The 25,444-nt window shown below is 47.6% G+C and overlaps 2 protein-coding genes across 12 annotated transcripts in view; both read left to right on the top strand.

The window, feature by feature from the left end:
* SEC16A (SEC16 homolog A, endoplasmic reticulum export factor) overlaps positions 1-8,328 on the top strand; it is a 33,772-nt gene extending 25,444 nt beyond the window's left edge. For 6 of the 9 annotated variants that reach the window (XM_090021463.1, XM_090021462.1, XM_090021461.1 and 3 more), the window contains 9 exons: positions 315-392; positions 631-687; positions 1,424-1,535; positions 1,863-2,000; positions 2,840-2,940; positions 4,023-4,097; positions 4,697-4,756; positions 5,661-5,738; positions 6,661-8,328. In XM_090021463.1, coding sequence (XP_089877589.1) covers positions 315-392; positions 631-687; positions 1,424-1,535; positions 1,863-2,000; positions 2,840-2,940; positions 4,023-4,097; positions 4,697-4,756; positions 5,661-5,738; positions 6,661-6,729 — 768 coding nt within the window. In that variant the 3' untranslated portion in view covers positions 6,730-8,328. The remainder of the gene's footprint in view (positions 1-314; positions 393-630; positions 688-1,423; positions 1,536-1,862; positions 2,001-2,839; positions 2,941-4,022; positions 4,098-4,696; positions 4,757-5,660; positions 5,739-6,660) is intronic. The other 3 variants (XM_090021457.1, XM_090021458.1, XM_090021460.1) reach the window with 3 other exon arrangements.
* Positions 8,329-9,138: 810 nt separating this feature from the next.
* INPP5E (inositol polyphosphate-5-phosphatase E) lies at positions 9,139-24,382 on the top strand. 3 transcript variants are annotated; one of them, XM_090021197.1, is made up of 11 exons: positions 9,139-9,276; positions 9,521-10,506; positions 12,879-12,999; positions 14,387-14,484; positions 14,956-15,080; positions 15,527-15,646; positions 16,255-16,362; positions 16,484-16,645; positions 17,204-17,319; positions 21,627-21,763; positions 22,433-24,382. In XM_090021197.1, exons 2-11 carry the CDS (start codon positions 9,797-9,799, stop codon positions 22,563-22,565), a joined length of 1,830 nt encoding a protein of 609 aa, XP_089877323.1. In that variant the 5' UTR covers positions 9,139-9,276; positions 9,521-9,796; the 3' UTR covers positions 22,566-24,382. The 3 variants fall into 3 exon arrangements, with proteins under 3 accessions (XP_089877323.1, XP_089877324.1, XP_089877322.1); XM_090021198.1 differs by having other exon boundaries at positions 12,876-12,999; positions 21,627-21,721; XM_090021196.1 differs by having other exon boundaries at positions 12,876-12,999.
* Positions 24,383-25,444: the final 1,062 nt, after the last annotated feature.

The raw sequence follows: 25,444 nt of genomic DNA, 5'->3' as shown, positions 1-25,444 counted from the left end.
GTCTCCTGTCCTTGCATACAATTCTGTCTACTGGGGAGAGCTTCCCCTTACAGCTTCTCCCATCTGGCTGAGCCTTCTTGTATCCCTCTGCCTCATTAAAACTCACAATTTCAGACATCACCTGAAAGCAGCTTTTCTCTCCTCCTTATACACCTGGAGTTTTTTTTATTAATTTTAAGCAAAACCATTTTGGAATAAGCTTAAGTGAAAAGACACTAATGCATTGGAACTGTTGTATGTATGAAGTGATTTTTAACTCGGCTGCAAGCGGCCTTTTGGAGAACAACACTAAAAAGACTTGTATTTATTTTTAGAGTGGTGCAAATTGGTTTCGATGGCTGATGGGAAAAGGAAAGAATGAAGCTCACCTTCCAGACGATAAGAACAAATCAGTAAGGGTCCTAAACCACAGCGCACATCGCACATGTGAATTTGCTAAAATGGTTTTCTAGTGCACTGGTTACATTTTGCTTGGCAACATGTAAACAAATACGTGACACACAAATGTCCTTCCTCAGTGATGAATTAATTCTGAAATGGATTTTCAAAAAATGACTTGAAATGGCTTGCTGCTTAGCTGGTTGTGTGACCTATGTGTACTACTGACCAAGATCTGTGATTTCTTCATAGATCGTTTGGGATGAAAAGAAGCAGCGCTGGGTCAATTTAGATGAGCCAGAAGAAGAGGTAAAGATCTGAGGAAATTCTAGTTTGTTAAATGGATGATGATAATTTATGGTGGGGGGGAGTTGATTGTAGCCGTGTTGGTCTAAGGACATAGGCAGACAAGGTTCTTTGGGTAAATGTCATCTCTTTGATTAGTTTGTTTAGGTAGTCTAATAAAAGAGGTCACATTTACCCAAAAAACCTTGTCAGCCTAATGGTCATATAAATGCTTCAGAAGTTAATAGGAACTATAGACAGTGGCTAAGAATCGCCTTTTGTTAGATTGCCTTGCATTACAATATAGTATCTGCAGCTGAAGTGGCTTTTCTGCCTTCAGTTACTGGTGAGAACTGACTGAGCTTTAAAAATGGAATTACTCTGACTTTACATAAGTGTATCTGAAGACTATAATCTGGCTTTTTGTATAGAAGCTGATATCTAGACTAGTATTTCCCACCTGGTTGATCACCTGGTATGATACAGTATAGCTTGAAACATGGGAGGGGAGAATGAGTCTTGGGGAACTGAAAACTTCAGAGTCTGAAGCAAAGAGGACATCTCCTACTGCCCTGTGTATAATCTCGCCCATTGAGGTCAACTGTTTTCTGTTGGTTTCTTGTAACATACATTGTATAGGCTTAGAACTGTTACAACCAGTGTGTATTTTACTCTAACATTTACTATAAAATGTATTGAAAACATCAGCATTAAACACTGCTCTTCAGCGTGCCATTAATTTTATGTTTCTTGCCTACAGAGCAAACCACCACCTCCTCCGCCAACAGGGTTTCCTAAAGTTCCCCAGGCAGCTCCACCTGGACCTGGGGGTCCACCTGGTGCCTCAGTCAACATGTTCTCCAGAAGAGCAGGTAAGAACACAGCAATAGGTGGCTTTCTTTTCTATAGAGAGGAAGGTTTTAAGATTTTTCCTTAAAACAAGTGTGTCAGCCCTTTGGGAGACTGCTTTTCTCAGGAGGCACCTGGCAGCTCAATTGTATCATGGAGCTGTGTATACTAGGTGTCACCATGGCAATCACTGCTAGTGTTGTGTGCTATGTCTCGGGAATTCACCATCCCAGCTCTTGGGTCTGTTCTTTCTTGATCTTGGAAGATGCTCTAACCAGAAAACAGCCTGTCTTAATTTTAAACGGCTAATGCAGAATGTTTCATTGCCATGTTTATGTTTTGCTGTTCAGCAGGAAGCAGAGCTCGTTATGTGGATGTTCTAAATCCAAGTGGAGCAAAATCAAGCAGTGCTGTTCCTGCCCCGTCAGACCTGTTTGCCCCACTGGCACCCATGCCTATCCCTGCAAACCTGTTTGTACCAAACTCAGGTGTGTAAGCCAAAGGTGGATAAATTGCAGTGAGATAGCAGACAAGCTTCCTTTAAGATGCCTATGTGTCATAGTCTAAGTCTAAAAAATATTAATTCCTCTTATCTGTTCTGAATTTTGAGAGACAGGGAGGTCCATATCAGCTTAGACGCTGTAAAAACTGCTGCAGCTCCATAAACAGCCTCCTGTAGAAAATCTGTAGTAAGCAGGTTTATGTGATCTGTTACAAGATCATTAGGACTGAGAAGCAGGGGCATATAGTAATGAGAGGGAATAATTCCACAACCTGCACCATAAACAGAACAGTGCTTTTAAACAGTAATGTTATGCAGTAGGTCTTCAGTTTCATAGGAAGTGAGAGGCTGTACTAGAACCCTTGGGAGCCCTAAGAAAGCAGTGCAAGCTACGTGCGTTCTTATGTAGATAATAACTTGTTTTGCGTCCCTCAGTTTGATTTTTGCTAGACGTTATTCTTTAACCATTGAAGCGTTCACATTTCACTAATTGCTGCCTGTCAGATCACATTTTTTTCCTCACCTGCTGCTTTCTGGCCAAGGCTGTCTATTTTAGACTTTAGACTTTAAAAGCATATTTGGTTGCTACAGATCCTCTGCTTATACTCCAGTGTTTATACTTTTTTAGAGGTTCCCTACCTAAATATATTAATCTCTTATATGCAGCTAGCTTTAATATAAATAGCTGCACACGTGCTCACTGGGCCAGACTAGCAGCTAGCTCTGAGGGGATACTGAGGAAGTAATTCTTCTGATATGTCTTCGCTTTGCAGATGATCAGATCAGTGTAACTTTAAGTGAGAGTTTTACCTGTATCTCCTGTAGTTCCAGAGGAACCCCAGCCTATAGAAGGGAGTGGGGCAGTCGAGCAGACACCAGCTACAAATCAAGCCAACACTGATGCTGCTGCAGCTGCAGAACCACAGGTAGGTTGGTAAGACTGCAGACTATTCGGTGCCTCCCACTACAGCTTTAATTGACAAACCAAGTATACTGCACTTGCAGTTTTCTAGCAGCAAAACCTACACACTGTTCCTGTGCACAGACTTAATCCCTTGTGACAGAAAAGGAGAGAGAAGGGAAAGCAGAAGGGTGATGAGTAAAGACCAAAAAAAGAAAAATCTTAGCAGGTTTAGGTTCTTTACCTGGCACTGGGTGCAGGCATTGTGAGCATGGTGTTTGCTGGATAAGGACTCCAGCCTTTTGTTTTTTCCTGGTGCATGCAGTCAGCTATGCCACTGGTCTGGTACCTTATCGTTGCTGAATCGGGTGACGGGCTCCATTTATAGAGAGCAGTTATGTCTTTCCAGTGCTCTAGTACCCTTTATCTGGTTCATGTCGTTCACTGTTCTGTTTAATCAAAGCACATCGACTGTATTTGAAATTCATTGAGTACTGAGGCAGGAGTCATTTCCTCAAGCATCACTATTTTTGGGCTTGCAACATAAAATATTACAATGCCAATATCTTATCAAGATAGAGTATTTTGTCTAGATCTGCAACTTCATAGGATACAAATGATGGCCGTTTGGTGAGACTTGTTAAATCCAAGCGCTGACAACATGCTATCACATTGGCACGCGGAAGAGAATATCCTCCAAGTGTTTCCATAATACCAAGGAGTCCTCACTATTTAGTTCTTAGCCATGACAATTGTCATTCTACTTGAATGTTTTTGGCTCCTATACATTTCCAAAATGCTATTTTAACTCCCCTGATGTGTATAGTAAAATGTTACTGTTAGAAAAAATTGAGCATAGCCCCGAGTAGGACAGTGCCCGCAAGCTTCCCATAATACAGAATTTGAGAGCCCTCATAGCAGTTAGGCACGTCAGGCATGTTACGTCAGTGCTTCGTGTACTTCAGTGCTTATTTGCTTCAGAGTGTTTTAATGTATGCACAAAGGAAATTATCATTCTGGTGCTAATCTACATATGATCTTCCTGATTTTAAATGAAGATCCACTAGGTTGCATTTGATTTGGGGGTTTTTTGTTTTACATTTACAGTATTTAAATTCTGCCATGCTTCCTCCTGGTTCTGAACTCCCTGCATCCAATCCAGATGGCTCTCAGTCAGGCGAGGTAAGGTTTGATTCAAAGCAGATGCCTAATGACTTCGTACGGTATGTTTAACCATTAGGCTGTAGAGGCTTTAGCAGGCATAATCTAAAACAGCAATTAACTATTGATTGTTGACTAGCTGAGATGGAAACTTAGTGACTGCATCCAGAAATGGAAGTGCTAGAGGCCAAAGTTCAAGTTAAGTGTCATCGCTGTGGCGAGAACACCTTTTCCACATTGGTTTTTTGAAAGGCCCTTCTAAGAGTGAAGTGTGAAGTTAAACATTTGCAGGGTCTCTCTTTGCCTCTGTGTGTACATTTAATGTCACTAATATTAAATGCAAAATACACAAAGAAGAGAATAGACCACTGTGTGCCAGGTGGGATAACATGACATTTTGTTCCTACTAAATGTTTTCTGTATCTACATAATTTCATGCTTTAAAAAAATCCTTTTTGATTTTAAACTAACTTCTGGCTTTTTTTTTTTTTAACATGAAGTTGGTTTAACCTTTGGCAGAACAAAACTTTTAATTAAAATAAAACTGAAAGCTTGGGGCAGTGACTTGCATGACAATTTTATTTGTGTTTTTGTATGTGTGTGTTCTTGCTGTTTTGTAGCTTTCGCGCTCTAGTTCAATGAGTTCATTATCACGTGAAGTAAGCCAGCATTTTAATCAGGTACATGTGGCTGGCCGTTCTCACTTGCGTTAACCTCCCCCACCCTTTTTAATTTGCTTTTGCTCAGTTCCTTACTAATGCTGCTTTCAAGTCATTGTCTTCCTTTTCTCCATATCACAGAAATAACATTGAGAGTAACCAATGATGCAGTGTTCCTTTTAACACTCAAACAGGGTCTTTAAAGATTCACGCTTACCAAAGACAATGCACAGAATCTAGGCATGCTTTTATTTTTCTTTCCAAGTAATTCACCTGGGGATTTTGATCAACTGTGTCCCAAGATAGCAAAGAAGACAGTTGCTTTAAAAAAAACAACAACCCCCCTACCTCCCCCAAAACAACCAGACCAAAAAAGAAAAACTTCGCTAGGCTGCAGCCACTCTCAAAATCTTAGTGGTAACGTTGCCCATTTCGTCAGCGAACAGTCCCTGTAGGAATTAAAGGAATGCTTCATCTCTGCTGTGAGTTTCAGTACTCTGGGTCATGGTAAAGGGCTGACGGAATCTTTTTCTGGTGTTTAACTAAAGCAGAATAGTTATTGCAGATGGTGTGTATATTTTTGGGGGAGGCTGAAAGTCTACTAACAAAAACAGAAGATACTAATTCAGTAAAGTTGCACTGGTGTGTTTTGTTTTTGGTTTTTGCATGCTTTCGATTTTGAGAGCTGTTGACAGTTTGTGCATGTGATATTGTTTTGCTAATACTTACATTAAGCAAGTATTTTTTTTAAAAATGCAAAACGTGTCAGCACTTTTTTGCAATTGTATTAAAATCTGCTGCTCTGTATCTATTAGATATTCCTGTGAAATATATTTTTTTGTACAAGTAAGCAATTCAGGCTTGGGAGAGGTGGTACAGTTCTGTTGTTTTGCATAGCACATTAACTTATTAATCTGTTTTCTAGCCTCTCAGTGGCATACCACCGTCAGGGGGACCTCCCACTGGCACTGTTCAGTTCTACAACCCTTCTCATTTTGCACATGTGAGTGAAATCCTTCTGTTGCTGCCTGGGTTTATTGACCGCGAAAGTAAAGTAACCTAGCTAAATATTACCTATATAGCTGTCAATCGCAGTGAACCTCCTTTCCTTTGGGTAACTGCCTTCCCAAGTCTGCTTTCAAAAAGTGCTTCAGCATGGCGACAAATACCAGCTGCCTCTTTTTTTTTATCATGCCTGCGCTCCTTCTGTTCTGCCTTTGCTTTCCACCTCTTACGCAGCCTCTTTTCTCATTCCTACTGATGTCGCTCATCTCTTCCACACCACCTTTTGAGTCCTGTCTACCCTTCTCCATCTTTCAGGTCCCCATCTACACCTCTCCTGCTGATTCCACAGCACTGGCTCATTTAACCTACTATGCATTTTCTGGCATATTTCCCTTTGTTTGGCCTGTCTCCATAGTGTTTGGACACATGGTGAGATCAAATCACTGAGCTTGTTTTTAGGCTGTGTTCCTACCTCGCAGCAGGAATATTGTGGTGGCTTTGCAACAGGGCCTCTCTCTCCCATCCTGGTCATCACTTGCGCTGGGTAGAATCAAGCTAGGTGTTGGAATAGGTTTTTAAAATACATGACATGGCATTTTAATGCTAATGTCATTTGACAGGCACATCATCTGCCTTGTAGAAGTCATAGCAGATCTTGTACGTAAGCAGTCTGCTGTGTGGTAACATGGCTGTTTTAATCCTGCATGTCACATTCGGGTACAGACCAATCCAGTTCCCATTTAAGTCATTTGAAATTGGATTAGTGCCTTAAGCCTGTTATGTCCAAAACAAATTGGTTCTTTACCTTGGAGAGAAAAAATACTAGTCAGATTTTTTCAGGGGCTTTACGTTCAGTAGATAAGGGGGCGGTTAAGTTGCTTGGTGGTTTGTTGTTTATTTTTCTCTTTAAATCTTTTCAGTCTCCTGTACCCACTGGAAGTTCAAGGATGGGAAGAATTGGACAGAGAAAATACCCAACATTGAAATAGACAATGGCGGAGTGTTTGGAACACTTTCATGCTAGTTTTGGGTATACAAAAACCAGCTCAAATTTTATGGCACGTGGTTATCAGTACTATCTTGCAAGTGATATGACAGTAATTTAATGCTGGCTGATTGCTTTTAATGGGTCTTCCTACTTGCAGCTCACCTACGTGAATCATTACCAAGCAAGGGTTAAAAAAAAAAAAAAAAAAAACTTCAAAGATGATTAGGTCTTTCTTTCCACTGGGGGTGAAAGGTGGACAGGGACAGGAAACAGTTACTGTCTGTTACAAAAACCATCTCTACACTGCATACACAGTTCTCCATTGAGGTTTTTTTGAAACCTGATGTGACTTAAAGACAAATTAATTTCTAAGGACTCCCTAATTTCTGAGGGATGCCTCCCTCCCAATGGAGGACACGCCCACACATTAACACTTGACTTGGGCCTGAAAAGGACTGTGCACAATTTAATATATGGGAAACCATACTGGTGTTTGTCAGTATATGACGGTTGAAGACACACATCTGAGAAATGCCTCACATGCAATTTTTTTGGGAGATGGGGCCACAGCTCATCCAAATAAATTGACCTATATTGAATGAAAACTGTGACTGTAATAAATCTAAAATGAATCTGATCTGGATCTTATCTAGTATGTATGTAGTTTGTGTTTTAGACTACTTGTAAAACAAATTGTATATTCTGAAAGAAGCTCTCTGTATAATAGCCAACGCTGTACTATTTCTGACGAGTGAGTGAGTGTTCTTTTTAAGTGCAATATGGTTACTTGCTTTCTCTCAAACTCTTGGCACCATATAATTAGGGTGGTAACAGCTTGAAAGTTGTTGAAAAATGTTCTTGTTGAGTGCCAGAATCCTCTGTCCTTCAACTAAACTAACTAAGGTCTTAAATAGTTAACAGATGAATTTCAAACCATACTAAATTAGGTGAACTAGGTCTCTCTGCCAGTGGACTTGAAGAAAAGCTTTAGGTTTTAATATAGAAATTCTGAAAACTATTGAGGTGCAAACATGAATTGTGAAAAGTCAAAATGATCCACCCAGAGAAAATACACTTGAAAATATTTATTGAATCATTAGGTCACATTTTCTTTAGGATTGGCCAAGGAAGCTGATTAATGTTTGCAATTCTGCCCACAACTAGAAATAACGTAAATGTGGAATTGCTGATGTTGTCCCTTTTTGTTTTTTCTTTCCTCGGGTAATGTGACCAGCTTTCTGAAATCTGGACAGCCTTAAACATGTTCCAAAGGGATTATATATGGGATTGAGGTGTGTTGTTTGGAAGAATTCATAGCCTCCCAATGACTGTCCATGCTCTAAATCCTTGAGTCGGGCAGCAGCGATCCATGTGTTGGGGGGTTTTTTTTTTCTCTCCTAACTCAAAAGCCCTGTTCAGCTACTTGGCTTCCTCCAGTCCAGCCGTACTGCTGACGTGTCTTTCAGTAGAGACTGCCAAGCATCTTAATTCAAAGAACGCTTCCTCTGAGCTGGGAGCTGCTATCTTTCCTAAGTGTTAGATTTGACACTGTAAATTCTTAAATAAAATATTTTGCGCTCTGGAGCACTTTCACACTGTACTACTTCCTGTGGTTCTTGCTTAGCTGGGGGGCTTGCCCGTGAAGTGCTTTCTCGTACAAGGAAACCTCCCTGCAGTGCCCAGCCTCTACTCCTGAGGCCTCTCCTGCACAAAACTACTGCTCGGTCTGCGGGCTGGGCTGTCCAGGCAGGGACCCAGCGGGGTGCACGGGTGCGCTTGCATCTCCCTCTGCTCCCTGTTCCACCCACCTGCGTGCCAGCTGCGTTTGCTGTGGAGAAGTGGAGATGGAGGCATTGGACCCGATGGTGGCTCGCGGACCTGCTCCCTTCTCTTTTGCAAGCTTTCCGGTACAAGTGCCTGGCAAGAGATGGGATTGACTGCCGTTGTCCTTCACCCAATGCGGGGGCAACCACCACATTGGCCTCCTGTGTGGCTGGTGGGCACCCTGTGCTGGATGTCCCCCCTTGCCCTGCTCCTGGCCTGGGAGCTCCTGGCCCCGCACAGGGTTTTGAGCTCATCCCGATGCACTTGAGTTTGCCTTCGCTTCCGGCTCGGCCTGAACCACGCAGCGGTGAGCCCTCCGCAGCTGCCCTGCCAGAGCCCCCTGCTGCCCCTCCTCGCCGGGGGGAGGGGAAAGGGGGGTGTCGCCTGGTTGCTAGGGGCGGGCCGGGCCTACTCCGGTTGCTAAGGCCGGACCTACTCTGGTTGGTAGAGGCGGGCCTACTCCGGTTACTAGGGGCAGGTCAGACCTATACCTGTTGCTAAGGACGGGCCTACTCCGGTTGCTAGGGGCGGGCCGGGCCTACTCCGGTTGCTAGGGGCGGGCCGGGCCTACACCGGTTGCTAAGGACAGGCCTACTCCTGTTGCTCGTGCCAAGCCAGTCCTATTCCGGCTGCTAGGGGCGGGGCGGGGCGGGCCGGGCCTACCCCGGTTGCTAGGCCCGAGCCGGGCCTGCTCGGAGCCGCGGAGGCCGTCGGGCCCGCAGCGGTGAGCGGGAGCCCGCGGCGCCCGGGTGTCTTCCCGCAGGCCGGGCAGGAGGGAGCCGAGAGCTGCCTTGGAGCCTCCTGGGCCCCCCTGTGTTACATGAACCACGGCCGCCTCCCTGCCCGCGGCGCGTGGGAGCTGGCGCAGGACGGGCCGCGCGGTGGAGCGCCCGTGCCCATGGCCGGGGGCTTTGCCGGTGCTCCCAGCTCTCGGCCTGACATATCTATCTGCTTTGTTTCTTTCCCAGGAGCGGGAGGTGCCCGGCGCCTGGAGCGGCTGCAGCGATGCGCTCAGGTGCCCTTCCTCCCTGGCCCAGGGGCCTGGCTGCTGTCGCGCGCCCGGCGTCGCAGTTATGCTTCACGCAGGGGAACGTACAGCACCGGGCGCCACGGCGCTGTAGCGCGTGCAGCTGCCGGACCCTCCGGAGTGGCAGGCTCGGCCGGTGCCAGGGAGGACCGTGAACCCCCCCAGCGGGTGCTCGGGGTTGCACGTGGACGGACGGGTGTGGCAGGAGCATCAGGCCATGTGGAAAGAGGCTGGGGACAGCGCGGCGTCCCCTGCGGAGGATCGCCCCGACACGGGCTCCTCGAGGTTTCCCCGGGGTGAAATCAAAGCTGGCTTGCAGACTATGTTGTTCACCCCAAAGCCTCCCCGGCAGCCCAGGCTGGAGCGCGCGGCGTCTCTAGACGAGCAAAGCTGGAGGCGGAGGAGGCGCCGGCTGTTGAAAACGAGCCAGGAGAGCTTGACGGACCCCAATGAGACCAGTTCCTCCAACGGGTCTCTCCAGGAAGCATCCCCGAGTCCTCCCGTCACGAGCAGAGGAGCGTCCCTTGGCAACCATTGGCATCCAGGCTCCTTGCGGGATGCCGCAGAAACGAGCTCCTTCGGGAAGAGCAAGGGAAGCGGTTCTGACTCGGAGAAAGAAGCCTTCGAGCAAGGAAAGGCCCTTTCTAGCGGCAAACCCCAGCTGCCCCAAATCGCGCCTCCTCGAGCTCTGCCCCCAATGGAGCTCAACGTCATCTCGCATGCGCTGAGGACAGCTCATCGGATCGACTGGGATTGCGCGGATTACCAGCGCTGCTCTGGGAGCAAGCTGGTGAGGCAGAGCGGCAGCAGCCCGAGCGACACCACCAGGCACGGCAGCGGGATGGTCTGCGATAGCTGCTCCACGGACTCCATGAAGTCTTCGTTCAGCCTGCTGGCCCCCATTCGCGCCAAGGATGTTCGCAGCAGGTAGGTTCTCCAGTTTTATGCTTCATGGAGATGAAGGCACTTACTTGGTCCTGGGTGGCAGCTGCCCTGCCAATGTCTCGTGGCAGTGAATGCAATATTGCTAGTTACGTCCTCCTCACTATTCTCACCAGTGTGGGAAGGGCATATATATTGTATTTGTGTATGTGGCAAAACTCAGCAGAATAGCACACTGGGGATGATAAGACTTGGGACTAGGGTGGCCATCATAGACAGTCCAGTTGTCCTCTGTCTTCTCTTGATGCAAAACCAGACGCCTTTATGTCCTCTATTTTCCTCTTGAAGAGAAAACCAGAGGACATAAAGGCATCGGTTTTGTATCGAGAGGACAGAGTAGCAGAAAACCGACGTGTCCCCAATGACGGCCACCCTACCTGGGACCAGAGCATTTGGTGCTCGTCAAAGAAGTGGTGGAAATATTCTGAGGACATGAATAAAGGGTGGAAGTGCTAGTCACCGGCTGTGTTAGTTAAGGCTTTGCAGCAGAATGCTCTTCCCCTGTGCAGCTCTGAAGGTTACGGCTGTGTTTCAAAGATGAAAAGCCTGTGAGAATTACAGCCGGGGGGGATGTCTGCCAGGGTGATGGACCATGGAGCATTGTTAATTTTGCTTGAGGGTATGTGATTATGAGAACCAGCCCAGCCATCTGACAGTAGTGCAAGCGTTGTCCTCGTTCTTGTAAGGACTGAGAGGCCTTCACTGCTGGCGATGGCAGGGGGAGTTGACATAACTCAGCAACAACTTGTGTCCTAAACCTCAAGGTCTCTAGAATCCCCTCAGCAGGGAGCACCATGTACTTCCTCCATGCTTTCTTCTGGAATAGGCTACAGCAGTATCTCCTTCAGAGTGCACTGGGGAAAAAAACACTTGTGCCTCTATCTGAGCCACATGTTTTTTTCATCACAGAATGTCAATGTCCACCCGAGCCTAGCAGCTTGTCAGGCTAGCATGGGTAAGGTACACCAGTTTCCACTGACATCTGCCCATCAGTGAGTGGCGTGGCTAATATCACCTCCTGGGACCTTTGATTCCCTGGCTCACACCATAGTACACATTTACAGCTGGGCCTGCAAGCAGCAACCTGTGGCACAAGTCTAGCACAAGAATGTTGCTTGGCTCCTCTGGAGCTGTAGGAGGTCAGCATAACCACCCTGCCCCAACCACTTTGCAGTAGCTCAGAAAATGTTTGAGAAGCCGAGGAAGGCCTCAAGCAAGCAAGCCCCTGATTCCAGGCAGCCCCAAACTTCCGGGTGTGTTTTATCTCTGAACCTTAAGGACATATTCACGTATGGCATCTTCTCTTCCTCATTTTCCTTCCTGAGTCTCCTTTTTCTCCAACATACAGTAGATTTAGCTGGTTGCTTTGGAATGCTGTGCATTCTTCTTTTGTCAGCCACCTGGCTTATCACTCCAGTCCCCCTTGTCTGGCTGCCAGCAAACCCCTTCTGTAGGGGCCTCAAACTGAACAGTATGATTGTATGCAACAAGTATTACTAGTGCATAGAAGTTGGCACAACCCAGCTAACTTAGTAAGCAAATATCCTGCAACACTTCCAAATGGCCAGAGTAACAGTTTGCCGCCTGCATATCCAGTAGCACGTGGAACTTCTTGTTACAAAACAAAGACAAAGCCAGGAGCCTAGCAAGATTCAAAAGCAGATTAGACCGTTATATGAATAAGAACATCCCCTGTTGCATTAACTAGGATAAATAGTTGAAGGGAGTATACATCCTCATGCTTTATTGCACAGGTAAGCTGTTAGCTGTCTGGTACTGGGGGAACACTACTCCTGAGGACAAGTCAAGGTCTCCTTATTGGCAATAGGTTTTCTTGCACCTTCCTTTGAAGGTGCAAGGCACAAGTTCAGGGCTAGACCATTGATCAGTTCACCCTTCCCTAGCACTATGCTGTTGTCATTATTTACAGGGTTTAAGGCTCAGTCTAAGCAAGATTAAAAGTGCTTATTCAGCCTGCTCTCCTTCTGCCCTGGCTTCTTGCCTGTACAGAAGGAGGTGGGTGGGGCCAGCCATTTTGAATGTTACATCATTTTGGACTTAGGGCTTCCAAAGCCTTTTATTTACAGGATCTTATGTGTAAAGCAACACAAGAATAAGATGACATGAATTTCATTCCTGAATTGCCTGCTGTCAGAACAATGGGAAGCCCATCACAGTATGTGACAATATACAGGGAACTGGTTCACATTGCTCTAGCGGGGAGGAGCGAAGCACAGGTGTTAGAACAGCCCCAAATGGAAGTAATATTTAAGTGGTCAGAAATCCCATTACCCTTTGGTTGTTTTAACAACATTAGGGCTTTTTTGCTCTCTTGCCTTCTCCTTTGCTTGCAGAAGCTATCTGGAAGGCAGCCTTCTTGCAAGCGGGGCACTGCTGGGAGCAGAGGAACTGAACAGATACTTCCCTGATCGGACCATTGGCATTTTTGTGGCCACCTGGAACATGCAGGGCCAGAAGGTGAGGAACAGGCATGTCTGCCTTTGGCTGTGGGTAGTGGAAGTTTCCCCTGCTCTGGTTAAGGGAACAGCACACTACTGCTACTTCCTGAGGAGTTTTCACTTTCTATCTGCCTGAGGAGCTTAGGATCTGAAGCTGCCCAGCCTTTGTCCATAATCCTAACCCCTCTTATACTTGCTCAGCTGTGCAGAGGAGCCCAGCTTGTAATGGTGAAGTTCTGCAATCTCCACTATTGCCTTTGAGGAGAGCAGCTGCTGCTTTATTACTTGCTGCTTTGGTTATTCTCCAAGGTGTGAGTTTTACCAGGGAATGGTCATAACCCCACTCTTGCATACCGGTGAGGGCTTCAACCACGTGATTTAGGGTTTGAGGCAGAGGGATACTGAGCAGCACTTGGGGAAATTTAGCAGTGTCTGTAGGTACTCCCTCTGAAACCTGCATCTTAAAGGAGGTGCTGCTCACTAGACAGTTCTTCGCCATCTCTGGTACCACTGATGCCTCAGCAGTCAGCTAGCTTACACTGCCACAGGCCACCAGAACACAGATGGGGAGCTCCTCCGACAAACACCCACTGTTGTCTTGTTTATGGTGTCACTGGGAACTTTGCTGGCCTGGTCTGCCTCCTTGTTACCCTCTTTTAAGGCTTAGAAGCTTCCACTGCAGTCAGCCTTGCTCAAGGCAACCAGTACTTTCTCCTGCTTTTCCCAAGGAGGAATCCCACTCAGGTCTCTTGGAGTGTTTGGGACTTTGACTGGCCTAGCCTTTTAACCTCAGATAGCCTTACCTCATTGTTAATAAGGGTTAAGGCTTCACCACTATGAACAGCTCATTGCCCCCAAGCGGGCAAAATGGCAACAGAACAAAGTCCAGCCTGTGCACACACAGGCATGTGCACTCAAAAACCCATCAGCCTGAGCAACCAGCCTCTTCTTCCCAAGGAAGCATCCCACTCAAACACTTAGTTGGCTGATTCCTGTTTTCACCGGGATTTCAGCAGTTCTTGCCTTCTTATGTTGGATAACCCAGCTGTGAATTGTTCACTGAACCAAACCCCACTGCCAGATTGCCAGAAAGTGTAATTCAGCAATAGAACACAAACCTGCAGACATCTTCCCTCAACCCCCCCTTTTTCAGAGCAAAACCTGTTGGAATGGTGACACTGAGCACCTTGGCAGAGAGGTGAGTAGGCTTCACTCACGTTTTGAGCTGCTAAGAGCTAAGATATTCTGTGGATGTGAATAGTCATTGTGAGTAACAAATGGTTTATTCACCTGTTTTGCAAAGGCTGAATTGATTGCATGGTTGGTGTAGCTTGTAGATTTGGCTGGACTTTCCTCCCTCCCTGTTCTAATCGGTTGCATAACCATAGTGTGTGTCTCTTCTGCAGGAACTGCCAGAGAACCTGGATGACTTATTATTGCCCACTGACCCTGACTATGCCCAGGACATGTACATCATTGGAGTTCAAGAAGGCTGTCCAGACAGGTAGCAAAAGCAGTGAGATGAATCAGCCTCTTTGCTTCTTACCCACTATCGTTGGTTTCCTTTTCAATTAGCTTGAAAACTCTTTGAAGCAGGATCTTATTTTTTTGTACTTTAACAAATCTGTATAAGCCATAGTATAAGAATTACCCTTCTCCCCAAATTTGGCACAATGCCCTATACTGGTTGGGGTGTACTACGCTTACTCTCATGTCAGCATAAGACCTCTGTGTATGAGAGAGAAGGAGCTTAGTATGTGCAAAGGTTGGGAAAGCGAAGGACCTGCATTGTGACAATCTTGCACAATGCTGCTGTTGGTGCTGAGGTCTGGTTTGGAGGTTCTCTGCTCTCTCAGGGGGGCTTTTTACACCATCTTAGTATTGACTTCCCCCTCTTTAGTGCTCCCTGCTCACTTGTCCCCTTCTGCACCAACATAGCCCAACCGTGTGACATGGCTGTTGTCTTCCCCTGCAGAAGAGAGTGGGAGATCCGTCTCCAGGAGACGCTTGGGCCCCATTACGTCATGCTATTCTCGGCTGCACATGGCGTGCTCTACATGTCAGTCTTCATACGGAGAGACCTCATCTGGTTCTGCTCAGGTGTGCTGTTACCTAGTGCCTGGAGGAGGTGCCTGTACAAGGGTTGCATGCTGCACAAGGAGCACACAGAGATAAATGCAGTGACCTAAAGGAAATGGGCAGGTTCCTCTTAAGAGATGAAAGTGCTTGGGATGCTCATGATAGGAGATCTCTATGGGGGTTGTGATGCTTACCAACTTCTGGGGATGCCTGCAGGGTCAGCCCCAAATCTCCTGTAAATGCAAGCCAGAGGGACAGAGTCTCAAATAGGAAATCTGCAGTGCTCTACATTTCCCCATTTTCCTCCTTAAAAGAGCTGGAGCTTTGGCTCCTCATGGGCCTGTGTTTGGATCATAAATTGGGAGCCTCAGGCCTTCTAAGCAGCGCCTCACTCAGCTGGAACATCGTTTTCCCCCACAGCTGTTCCCGCATCCCGTAGCAGTGACTGCTTTCCTTTCTTCCTACAGAGGTGGAGTATTCCACTGTGACAACACGGATCGTGTCTCAGATCAAGACCAAGGGAGCGCTGGGGATCAGCTTCACCTTCTTTGGGACCTCGTTTCTGTTTATTACATCCCACTTCACATGTGAGTCACTTAGAAGCTTACCACAAAAGTCCTGTGTGTGTGTGTTGGGAGAGGTGGGGAGATGATTTCCTTGGCTTACAAATAGACACGCCTGTTTACTGTATTAGTTACTGCTCAAAGGTTGCTCTGCTGTGAAGCTACTGTTCTTTCCTTTTTGGTGCTGGTAAAATGGATCCATTCTGTGTCTTGTTTATGCAGCAGGATTTAAACCTTGAGGAAACTTAGTATGGAATAAACTCTGAAACACTGTTTCATCCTTTGTTAGATTTGAGATCTCACCCTTTCCCTCCAACTGTCTTAAAAGCCCTCTAGTTTGACTCTTGGCAGCTGTCCTCTGGTCTGTTCAACATTCATGTTATCCATCCACTACACACCAAAAGCAGCTACTAAAATTCTTTCTTGCCTTTCATTACCTTCCCTCATCCATCACTGCCTTTTTAGCCTGCCTGCCCTTTGGTGCAGGGATTATCTGCTTAGAAAGAGCCTAGCACATTTTAGAAGAGCCTAGCCATCTACTTAATAATAATACACAGTGATTGAATAGAAATTCTGAAGTCTTCATCTTTCTGGGTGACCTGGCATCACTCGCACTTCTGTCTTTCTTTCAGCTGGAGATAGCAAAGTGTATGAGAGGATGTTGGACTATAATAAAATCATCCAGGCCCTGGCACTTCCCAGGAATGTTCCCGATACAAACCCTTATCGGTCCAGCCCTTGTGAGTATCCCGAGATGTACGAGGCCATGTCTGCTTGTGTGCAGAAATGGCTTGTGCAATAATCTATTGCCTGAACACAGAGGTCCAGGGTTGATGAAGTCCTTTTTACTTGGATTTGCAGCTGATGTCACAACTCGCTTCGATGAGGTGTTCTGGTTTGGAGACTTCAATTTCCGGCTAAACCAGGATCGAGAGGCTGTGAATTTAATCCTGAACCAGAACCTGGAGATGGACATGTCCAGGCTACTGCAGTATGACCAGCTCCTTAAAGAAATGAAAAATGGTAAGGAGCATGGTGTTGTCCCCCACCCTCAAATCTCAGGAACTGGGCATTTCCAAGCAAATGATTCTTTACTGCCAACAGAGAGCTGCAGTATAATAAGCAAAGATGTTGTACCTGGAAGGCGGGGGGGGGCCAGGTGTTTTTGTATCAGCTGACATGTCAGATTTGGGGCACTAGGGTTCTCCCTGACTTGCTATGCACTCTCACCTGCCCCTTGCTTCTGCTTTTTGCTGTGTGAAATGGGAAGATTTGTTGCCCACCTCACAGCAGTGCTCAGATTTGATCAGGCAGGCTGAGATTCCAGTGGAGGGTCCACAAACACTGAATTCTGTTATTTTGTTAGGCTTTTAGATACTTCCTCTCCAGTTCTTTACCTTGCAGCTGCAAAGTCTTGTGCTAATTCCTTTCTCATGTCCAGATTGTTTTTTGTAGGCTGAATGTCAGTGGCTTCAGTTTCTAGCTGGTGTATACAGACTGCTGTAACCTACTGCTGTTAATGGCCAGGTTCTCTGTGGAAGAATAGGTCCATTCTTCATGATGCCTTCCCTTCCCCGACAGGTTCTGTTTTCAAAGGGTTCCAAGAGGCTGCTATTCATTTCCAGCCTTCCTATAAGTTTGACATCGGGCAGGACTGCTATGACACCACTTCCAAGCAGAGGACACCTTCATACACAGTAAGGGATTGCTTATATACACACATAAGGGGAGGAAAATGCTTCTCAAAGGGAAAATCCATAGGGCTGTGCAGAGCAGGTAATATTCGATTCGACAGCCATGTCGAATATTAAACCTGGTCCCGCTTCAATGTGCCGTCCACTTCGAGTCGAAGCGGGTGCGCTTCGACTCGAGGTCAAAGAATATTCGAGCTGCTTCGATTTCCCCATAGGCTATAATGGGGAAAGTTGAAACAGGCTATAACTTTGGCATTTCTTGTCTGATCTTGATGAAACTTGCAGGAATGGTAGCTCCAGAGGAGCCCACAAAGTGTGCCAACTTTCAACAAGATAGGTTTAGGGGGTTTGGAGAAACAGCACCCCAAATTCTTGAGAGACAACCTCCTGTGACTTCTGTGTGGAAAGCCACAGGGAGCTCAAAACTGCAGGCTTGCTAGCCCCTGAGGAGCCCGCAAAGCCTGCCAGCTTTCATGGTGTTATGTGCAGGGGTTTGGGGGAAACTGCACCTTAGGCTGCTGACAGACAAAACTCGTGATACAGATGGAGTGAGGAGGGCAGTGTTCGCTCCGTCTGCACCTGGAGCTTGGGGAGCCCCAGCAGTGGGAGGTTCACCTTGAGGAACACCAGCTGCTCCACCAAACCAGGACCCAAGTAGGTGCGGTGGGGCGTCACAACATCCACAGCCATGCTGAACACCCTCGCGCTTGGCACACTGGTCAGTGGACAGGACAGGTATTCCTGAGCAATTGTGGCCAGATCCGGCCACATCAAGCTGCGGGTTGCCTGGTAGGCCAAGAGGTCGCAGGCCAGGGGCTCCACAGGCTCGGCAAGATAGGCAGACACCACAGTGTGAGGGCTGTCTGCTTGATCCTGGGGTCTGGTGGATCTGGATCCCCTAATGTTTGCCATGACCTTAGGCCATATTGGCAGCGCCTGTGGTGGAGGGGAAGACTGGCTCATGGATGGCAGGCTGGGTTCAGGTAGTGGATCCCCCTGTCCCACTTCCCTCCACCTCCGCTGTTCCACCTCCGTCACTTTCTTAATAAGTACCTCCCTCCAGTGAGTCAGTGTCTCACTGCCACATATGGTGCCCTTCACCCTTGGGTCACAGATGGTGGCCAACATAAGCACTGTGTTGGACCCCAAGGGTTCAAGCCTTTTCCTAAGGTCCTCCTTCAGCTGCCTCACCAGTGCCTGCACATCTGGTGAAAGCAGCCTGCCCCAGCCAGGAACACTGGCCCCCAGGAAGCTCTCCATTTGGCTGTGGAGCTCCTTCAGTATGGGGACCACCTGGCTGAGGAAGGCATCAGCAGCACTGAAGGTCTCAGTGGCCTCGAGGAAGGGCTTGAGGACCAGCAGGATCTGGGAGATGGCATCCCACTCAGCTTTGGTCAGGGGGCCACTGATCCCAATCTCCCCAACAAGGCCAGCTCATGGATGGCCTTGTGTTGCTCCACCAGACTCTTGAGCATCAGGTATATGGAGTCCCACCGAGTCTCCACATCCTGGGTGATTCTGCGCTATGGGACATTTAGCTCTTCTTGTTTGTCCCGCAGCATCTTGCCCCCCTTGATGCTCCAGTGGAAGTAGCCTGCCACCTTCCTGCACCTGGAAACGAGCCAGCTGGTGTTGCTGGTGCCATCACCAGCAGCCCTGTCCCTCTCCAAGGCGTCCCTCACAACCAGATGTAAATTGTGTGCCACACAGCGAATACCAGCAAAGTTGGCATCGCAGACTGCCTTGACCATATTGGTCCCATTGTTGGTGACCATGAAGCCGTGGCTGAGCTCAGCCTACTCAACGCCCAGCAACCCCTGCACCATGTGGTTCAATGCCCAGCCACCCCTGCACCATGTGGTTCATGGCCCCCCTTATTCTGCTGCTGTGTGGGACTCATCCATCACCTTGGCTTGAAGGAGAGCCCACTGATGGCCTGACTGGCCAAACCAGTGCCCTGTGAGGCAGAGGTACACATGATCTCCACCCCGGCTGTTCCAGATGTCCGAGGTGAAGTGTACGGTCACCTGCGGACCTGCCTTGTGCAGCTTCTCCCTCAAGTGTTCCCTGCATGCTTCGTGTAGGGAGGGCACCATCGTCCTGCTGAAGGCGGTGCGTGCAGGCACCTGGTAGGATGGAGCCAGCAGTGCCAGGAGCCGCCTGAACCCTGGCCACTCAACAAAGGTGAAGGGCTGGCCATCCAGAGCAAGCATCTTCCCAATGGTCTGGGTGACCTTGCTCGCATTTGCAACTGGTCCCTTTTGCCCCCAATTTTCTAGGGTGCCCTGCCTCGCTGTGGGGGGGATGGGGGCTGTGGAGTGAGTGGGGGCCATTCCTGTGGCAAAGGGGTGGTACCTGCGGAGATGATTCAGCATCCCCGAAGTGGTCATGCACGTTGCTCCATTGCCCCGGCTGATGCTGGCTCGGCAGTGCACACAGATAGCAAACGCAGGATCATCTGCCAGCTCATAATGATCCCAGACCATGCTAGTACTAGGCCTTTCCCTCTGGCGTGAGGCTATATCTGTGGATGCTGCTAACTCTCCACCTCTTCAGCAGGCAGAGACACAGCAAGAGAAAGAGCGGACTCAGCTGAGCTGCTTGCCTTCACCTGTACAGAGGCACCTTCTGAAATGCCTTCTGGGAAAGACCTCGTGGCTTGAAAGGAAAAACCTGAGGGGTGTCGAGCACAAACTTGGCTGATTTCCCCCTCCTTACCCAGAACTTCCCTTGCCAGGGCACTGAGATCCAGATCCAGCACCAGCTCTTCTTCTGGCACTGGAAGGCTCAGCATAGGCAGTGACATGGGGTGGAACGCGCTGCTGTGCTGGTTGCAGTTATGGTGGGAGAGGTTGTGGCTGCTGTGTCTGGACATGAGAGGTCTCAGGCACAGGCAGTGGCTCTGGTGGCACTGCTGCTCCCCTCTCTTTACTGCTTGTAGCAGCCTCATCCCTTGTAGCGGGAGGAAAGAGGCTGCGTCTCAGTTTGGTGGGGGGAGAAACTGCAGCTCTCCCGCCTGCAACCCCCTTGCTCCCCTTCATGCAGGCTGGCCAGTGTGGCCACCTGCCTTTCCACCCCGCTTCATAATGTGTTCCTTGTATGTAACCTGGAACCTCTAAGTGTGCTGCGCGCCACAGATTAGATTTCTGGACGTTATGTAAATGTGTTTGTGTGTGCAAATAATATATTGAGAAGCGTTGGTGTGGTGGAAAGAATGAATGATGTATAAAAAATATATATTATATGAACTAAATTCCTATATATAAACTAGATCCTAGGCTACTACTAACCCTAATATCAGCATAAACTAATATGAAAAGTAGTTATAAAATAAAAGCACCAAGTTCTCAGAAATCCCTGTTGATAGCGTTGCAAGCAAGGAATCTGTTGAAGATCAGGGTTTCCAGCCATCGTGGTCTGACACAGAGGTGCTAGAGAACACCAGCAGCTCAGAAACTGATCCCAAGACAGAAAGCAGGGACCTGAAAAACTGCTGCCTCTTTATGCATTTTTCTCTGGCCCTCCCCCAGAGCACTGGGATTGGAGGGGACCTCAGAGAACGTTGACAGGTCACTGGCCAGCCACATGTGTCAGTCATGAAAGCACTCCTTCCCCCTCCCCCCTCCCCCCGGGAATCCAGTATAGGCAAGTCGACTATTCGACCCTTGTCGAACAGTCAACCCGCGCTGTTAATATTCGACTTCCAGTATTCAATTAGACAGCTATTCAACCAGCTGCTATTCAATTCGACTTTCACTTTTCAAGGTCGAATATGTCGATCGAATATTAAGTCGAAGCTTTGCACAGCCCTAAAAATCCACCCATGCGGCAACAAGCTGGTAGGGCTCTGTCCCACCAGTGGGTCTGCACTGGGCTGGGAACTTCCTGTGGACCAAAGCGGCAGACAGGGACTGGGCTGGGGGAAGGGACCACTAGATTCAGTGGCCCCAGGTCCCCACCATGTGGGAGATGTCATGTTGTGATGGCAGTTATTTCTGTTTCTGGTGTGGTGTGTCTTCTGTGCATGGTTTTACAGCCTCACCCCAACTGAGTGCTGTAGGCAGGCAGTTATTTGGGCTTGGGACAGCAAGGGGAGAGAGGTGAGCATCAGTCAGGTAATCTACAGTGTGTTGCCTCCCTTCCAGGGAATCTGGGGGCAGAAGACAACACCCAGGGTTCCCAGCTCCCAGGGTAAAAGATAGTTTGAAACACCTGTTAGAAGCAACACATTTATCTTTAATGAACAAGTGCCTCTCACCAGGACAGACATGCAAAGGAGAGTTATTAACCTCCTTCCATTCTGTCTCCAGGACCGGGTCGTGTACAGAAGCCGTCACAAGAACGACATCCATGCTGTGAAGTACTCCTCCTGTCCCGTAATCCGGACGTCAGATCACAGACCAGTGTACGGCTTGTTCCGTGTCAAACTGAGGCCTGGCAGAGACAAGTCAGTGACCTGATTGCGTGCCTTCACACGTGGGCTGGTAGTGGGGTGTTCGTGGGATACGTCTGCATGCCAGGTTTTATGCTCAGATGTTTATAACATCACAAGAGCCCCTGTGGTGGAATTAATCCCATACAGCTCATTGCAGTGTTCTGTGACATGCGGAATCAATGCTGAGAGCAGGAAAAGCATTTAAACCCTAGAGCCGATAGCTGAGATCTATGCTCTCAATCTCCTCAGTCCTCCTGCAGAAGATACATTGAGCTTGGTAGTTTGCCCTGTACATGTTTCCTAGAAGGGGGTGTGGAAATGACTTCTGTCTGTCCACCCCAGGGGTCGTATTTCTCAAGAGCTGAAATGCACCATGGGATCCTATAGGATTCATGACACAGCAGAATTTACTGTCAGGCAGTCTCAGCTCTCTGATCTTAGAAGCCTGAGGCAGACGGCTCAAGGCATTGAAATACAAGGGTCTTGAAACTAGGTAAGAGCGGTAGCTTTGTTTTGGGCACATTTCCCTTGTCCTCTGTCATCGCATCCCATCATACAAGAATGATGACACACCTGAGTTGTAGTGGCAAAGAAGCCAGCTGTTTCACATGTGGTTAGGCCTGTCTCGGATGATGCTGCATGCAATGCCTAAAGGTAAGTAGCGGTATCTCTCTGTTGCAGCATCCCACTGGCAGCGGGGCAGTTTGACAGAGAACTCTACTTGATTGGGATCAAGAGGCGAATTACAAGAGACCTGAAGAAACGGCAGGAGCTGAAGGACCAAAAATCCAGCAGAGTCTGTACCGTGTCCTGACCTTGGTGCCCAGCAGCGCACCTGTCCCAGGAGCCACAGGGAGGACTGCAGAGCCAGGTAACGGTTGCAGTGGTGCAAGCACCAGCCACGGGAAGGGCTCTGTTGGAGCGCTGCTGATGGTCACTTGGCTTACCAAGAGGGCCACAGATCGTCAGGACAGTTAGCCCTGTTTATTCCATCAGGTCATTTCTCGCGCCACTTTCTTGGCAAGCAGCAAGCTTCAGCTGGTTGATCTGAGGCTGGGCCAAAGACTATGTAGTGGGTGTACTGTCCAAGGAACTGAATTCAGCCAGAGTAGCTGCTCCAAGGGTATTTTAGTTTTATGTTTAAGCTAGTGTGGTCAGACCAGCTGCCCAGCAAACCTCCTCCTCAGAAGAGCACTGATGTTAGCTGGTGGCTGCCTCGCCCAGAGCCAAATGCACAGTATTTTGTACAATGCCTAGGGGACCGGCTGCAGAATTGGAGCAGTTTCTTGTTCATAACATGTTTGCATTTGTTGCCCACTCCAACAACTTTGGGTGAATGTACATTGATAAGGCCTTAGAGATCAGCATGTATTTTATACTCCTGTTCGTTCCTAAGGGGAAAATGGCATTTTCAAACCGGCACACGCCCTTGCATAGAGTCAGACTTCCTGAGGCAATGTATTCATTCCCAAATGTGCTGATTCTCAGGAACGGGATATCCAGTCTCTGGCCATGTGCTTTCAGCAAGAGGCATTAACTGAAAACAGTGACTGAGGCATGGTTGGCATTTACAAATCCTGCAGGGCAATTAGCCTTGAAGTAGAGAGTACTAGAGAATGCTGCTAGGGAGATGGGGAAAAAGGGATCTCTAACTCCTGGGAGATTATTTGGCAAAGTTGTTGGGTCAGAGTAAGCACTAGGGGTCAGGTAATCTCAAGCCTGCTCCACCTCTGCTTCTCAACATGGGGATTTGTATCTTCTCTGTGGCTTAGTTTCCCAGTAGGTAAAATGGGAATAGTTCATCTATCTGTAGAGTAACTTTCACTCAAGGCAAATGGTGCTGGAAGTGCCACTGTGACAGTGGTTAAATTATACACTACATTTAACCCCAAACAGCTTTTCATGGGCAGTTTGCATGGATTAATGGCTACTAATGGTACCATAACCCATCTTAATACATAAAATACAAAGTCTGGAGGAAATTCCATATAATCAGTAGATCTGTCACAGTCACTTTCTGCAATAAAACTTGGGATGCAAGAAACACATAAGGAACAAGTAACAATATTGTGTTAACTTCCAAACGGTTAAGAGGAAACGTGCTCAAGTGCTTTCCCGTGGTAAAGAGTAAATGCTCTGTCCCTGAAAATCCTCTACCCTCACCTACCTCTGTGAGCCATTGAAGTATCTCAGGATAGACTGTAACCAGAAGGAATTATTCTGGGACCAGTGCCTTAGTGCAGGTGATTCTTTAAAGGATGGAGTACAGGACTTGGTTTTGAGCACACTAATCCTAATCAAGCAAAGGATTCTGACCCAGGCGTAAGCAAATGCTTGAGTAGTCCTAGTGCAGTCACAGCACTGCTCACCTGCTTATTTTTCAGCCTGTGATTAAACTGCTTTGCTAGACCCGGGCAAAGTTCACACCACCATAGTGGACTGAATCCTTAGTGTGGCTCTTCACACCAATTTAAAAAGCAAACTGGTATTTCCATGCAGAAAGCATCTTGTAAGGCTTAAGTGGCGATACGATGGGAAGTCTGACTCTGTCTTGGGTTCCAGCATTTCATGCTAAGTACTTGTTCCTTTTGTTTTGCATTTCTTTTTACAAATAAAGGACCAGATTTTTGACTTCTGCTGCTGCTGCTTTGGTTTTTGTAACCGAGATGTGTTAAACGGTAGATGAGACTGGAAGTGGACCTGTGGGAATGATCCTGAGCTATAGCCAAGTTGTTCGGTCCTTTTCAAGGAGACTGGATGGTGCCTGTCCAGCAGTGGCTGTAGCTACTAGCTCCTCCAGGACCCCATCTTTGCCATGACAGAAATGGGGCTGCCAGTCTCTGGGTGGAAGTCTCTAAAGCAACAGGCAGTTAATTTGGTTGGAAAGAAAAAAAGGGAGAATAACAGTGGTGCACTCTAAGCTAAGCTAAGCGTTGTTGCTGAATAAGAATGGACTTTTAGTCATGGCAGTGGCATGTGACTGCCTTCTCCATGGCCTGGGGCAGATTGCCTCATCCTACCTCAGCTGTGCAAATTTCTGCCTGCAGGGTGTATTTATGGATTACCTAAATCAAGTGCCTCCAAGCAATGATCTGTTTAGCCAGCTCTTCTCAGGAGTCATTGGCAGACTGTCTAAACTGCAACAATCAGTTTCCTCGGTCACTACTTACACTGCTCAATTTAAAGTCTTTATTTCCTTTACAAAGATGTGCACCACAACTGACAGGACAAGGCTGGGAATTGATCAAACTGTTTGTTCCAGTGAAAGCTTAATTTTTCAACAGCAACATGGTGGGACAATTCTGTATGGCGTGAGTTGTATGACTTCCAGTCATTTGATTGGTGCTGCATGGAGGAAGCAGAGAGAAGCTGCCAATGAGTGTTCTACTCCCGGGCTGACCACTGTTCATTTATGCACTAAGTTGATTACCCAGCAGCACCTGAATTGTCTGAATAACAATGCCTAGATGTGCCAGATGACTGTATAATGTCTGGTATTACAGCTCCCCCTTTAATTGATGGTTCTTCATACGTGTAGAGAAGTTTGCTTAAACTTGTTACTACTGCACTCATGTTTTTCTGTAAAATGATGTCTCCTAAAACACTGACTTACACAAGTCATCACTTCTTTACTTAATTCATCTTAATTTTTCCTGTGGAAGCAGATAGTGTAGTAGAGGCCAGTTCTCCGTT

The sequence above is a fragment of the Crocodylus siamensis genome, chromosome 11, assembly GCF_052110815.1.
Source record: "Crocodylus siamensis isolate JL-2025a chromosome 11, ASM5211081v1, whole genome shotgun sequence".
Taxonomy (NCBI): Eukaryota; Metazoa; Chordata; order Crocodylia; family Crocodylidae; genus Crocodylus; species Crocodylus siamensis.
Note: the sequence above shows the minus strand (reverse complement) of the source record. Positions and strands in the feature narration are given on the sequence as shown.

What these genes read in the sequence shown, in the direction of transcription:
- INPP5E (XM_090021196.1), top strand. Translation starts at nt 9,797, where the DNA reads ATGTGGAAAGAGGCTGGGGACAGCGCGGCGTCCCCTGCGGAGGATCGC. An exon ending in CCTTAAAGAAATGAAAAATG is followed by an intron (nt 16,646 to 17,203) that starts GTAAGGAGCATG and finishes CTTCCCCGACAG; the next exon opens with GTTCTGTTTTCAAAGGGTTC. An exon ending in CTGAGGCCTGGCAGAGACAA is followed by an intron (nt 21,764 to 22,432) that starts GTCAGTGACCTG and finishes TCTCTGTTGCAG; the next exon opens with CATCCCACTGGCAGCGGGGC.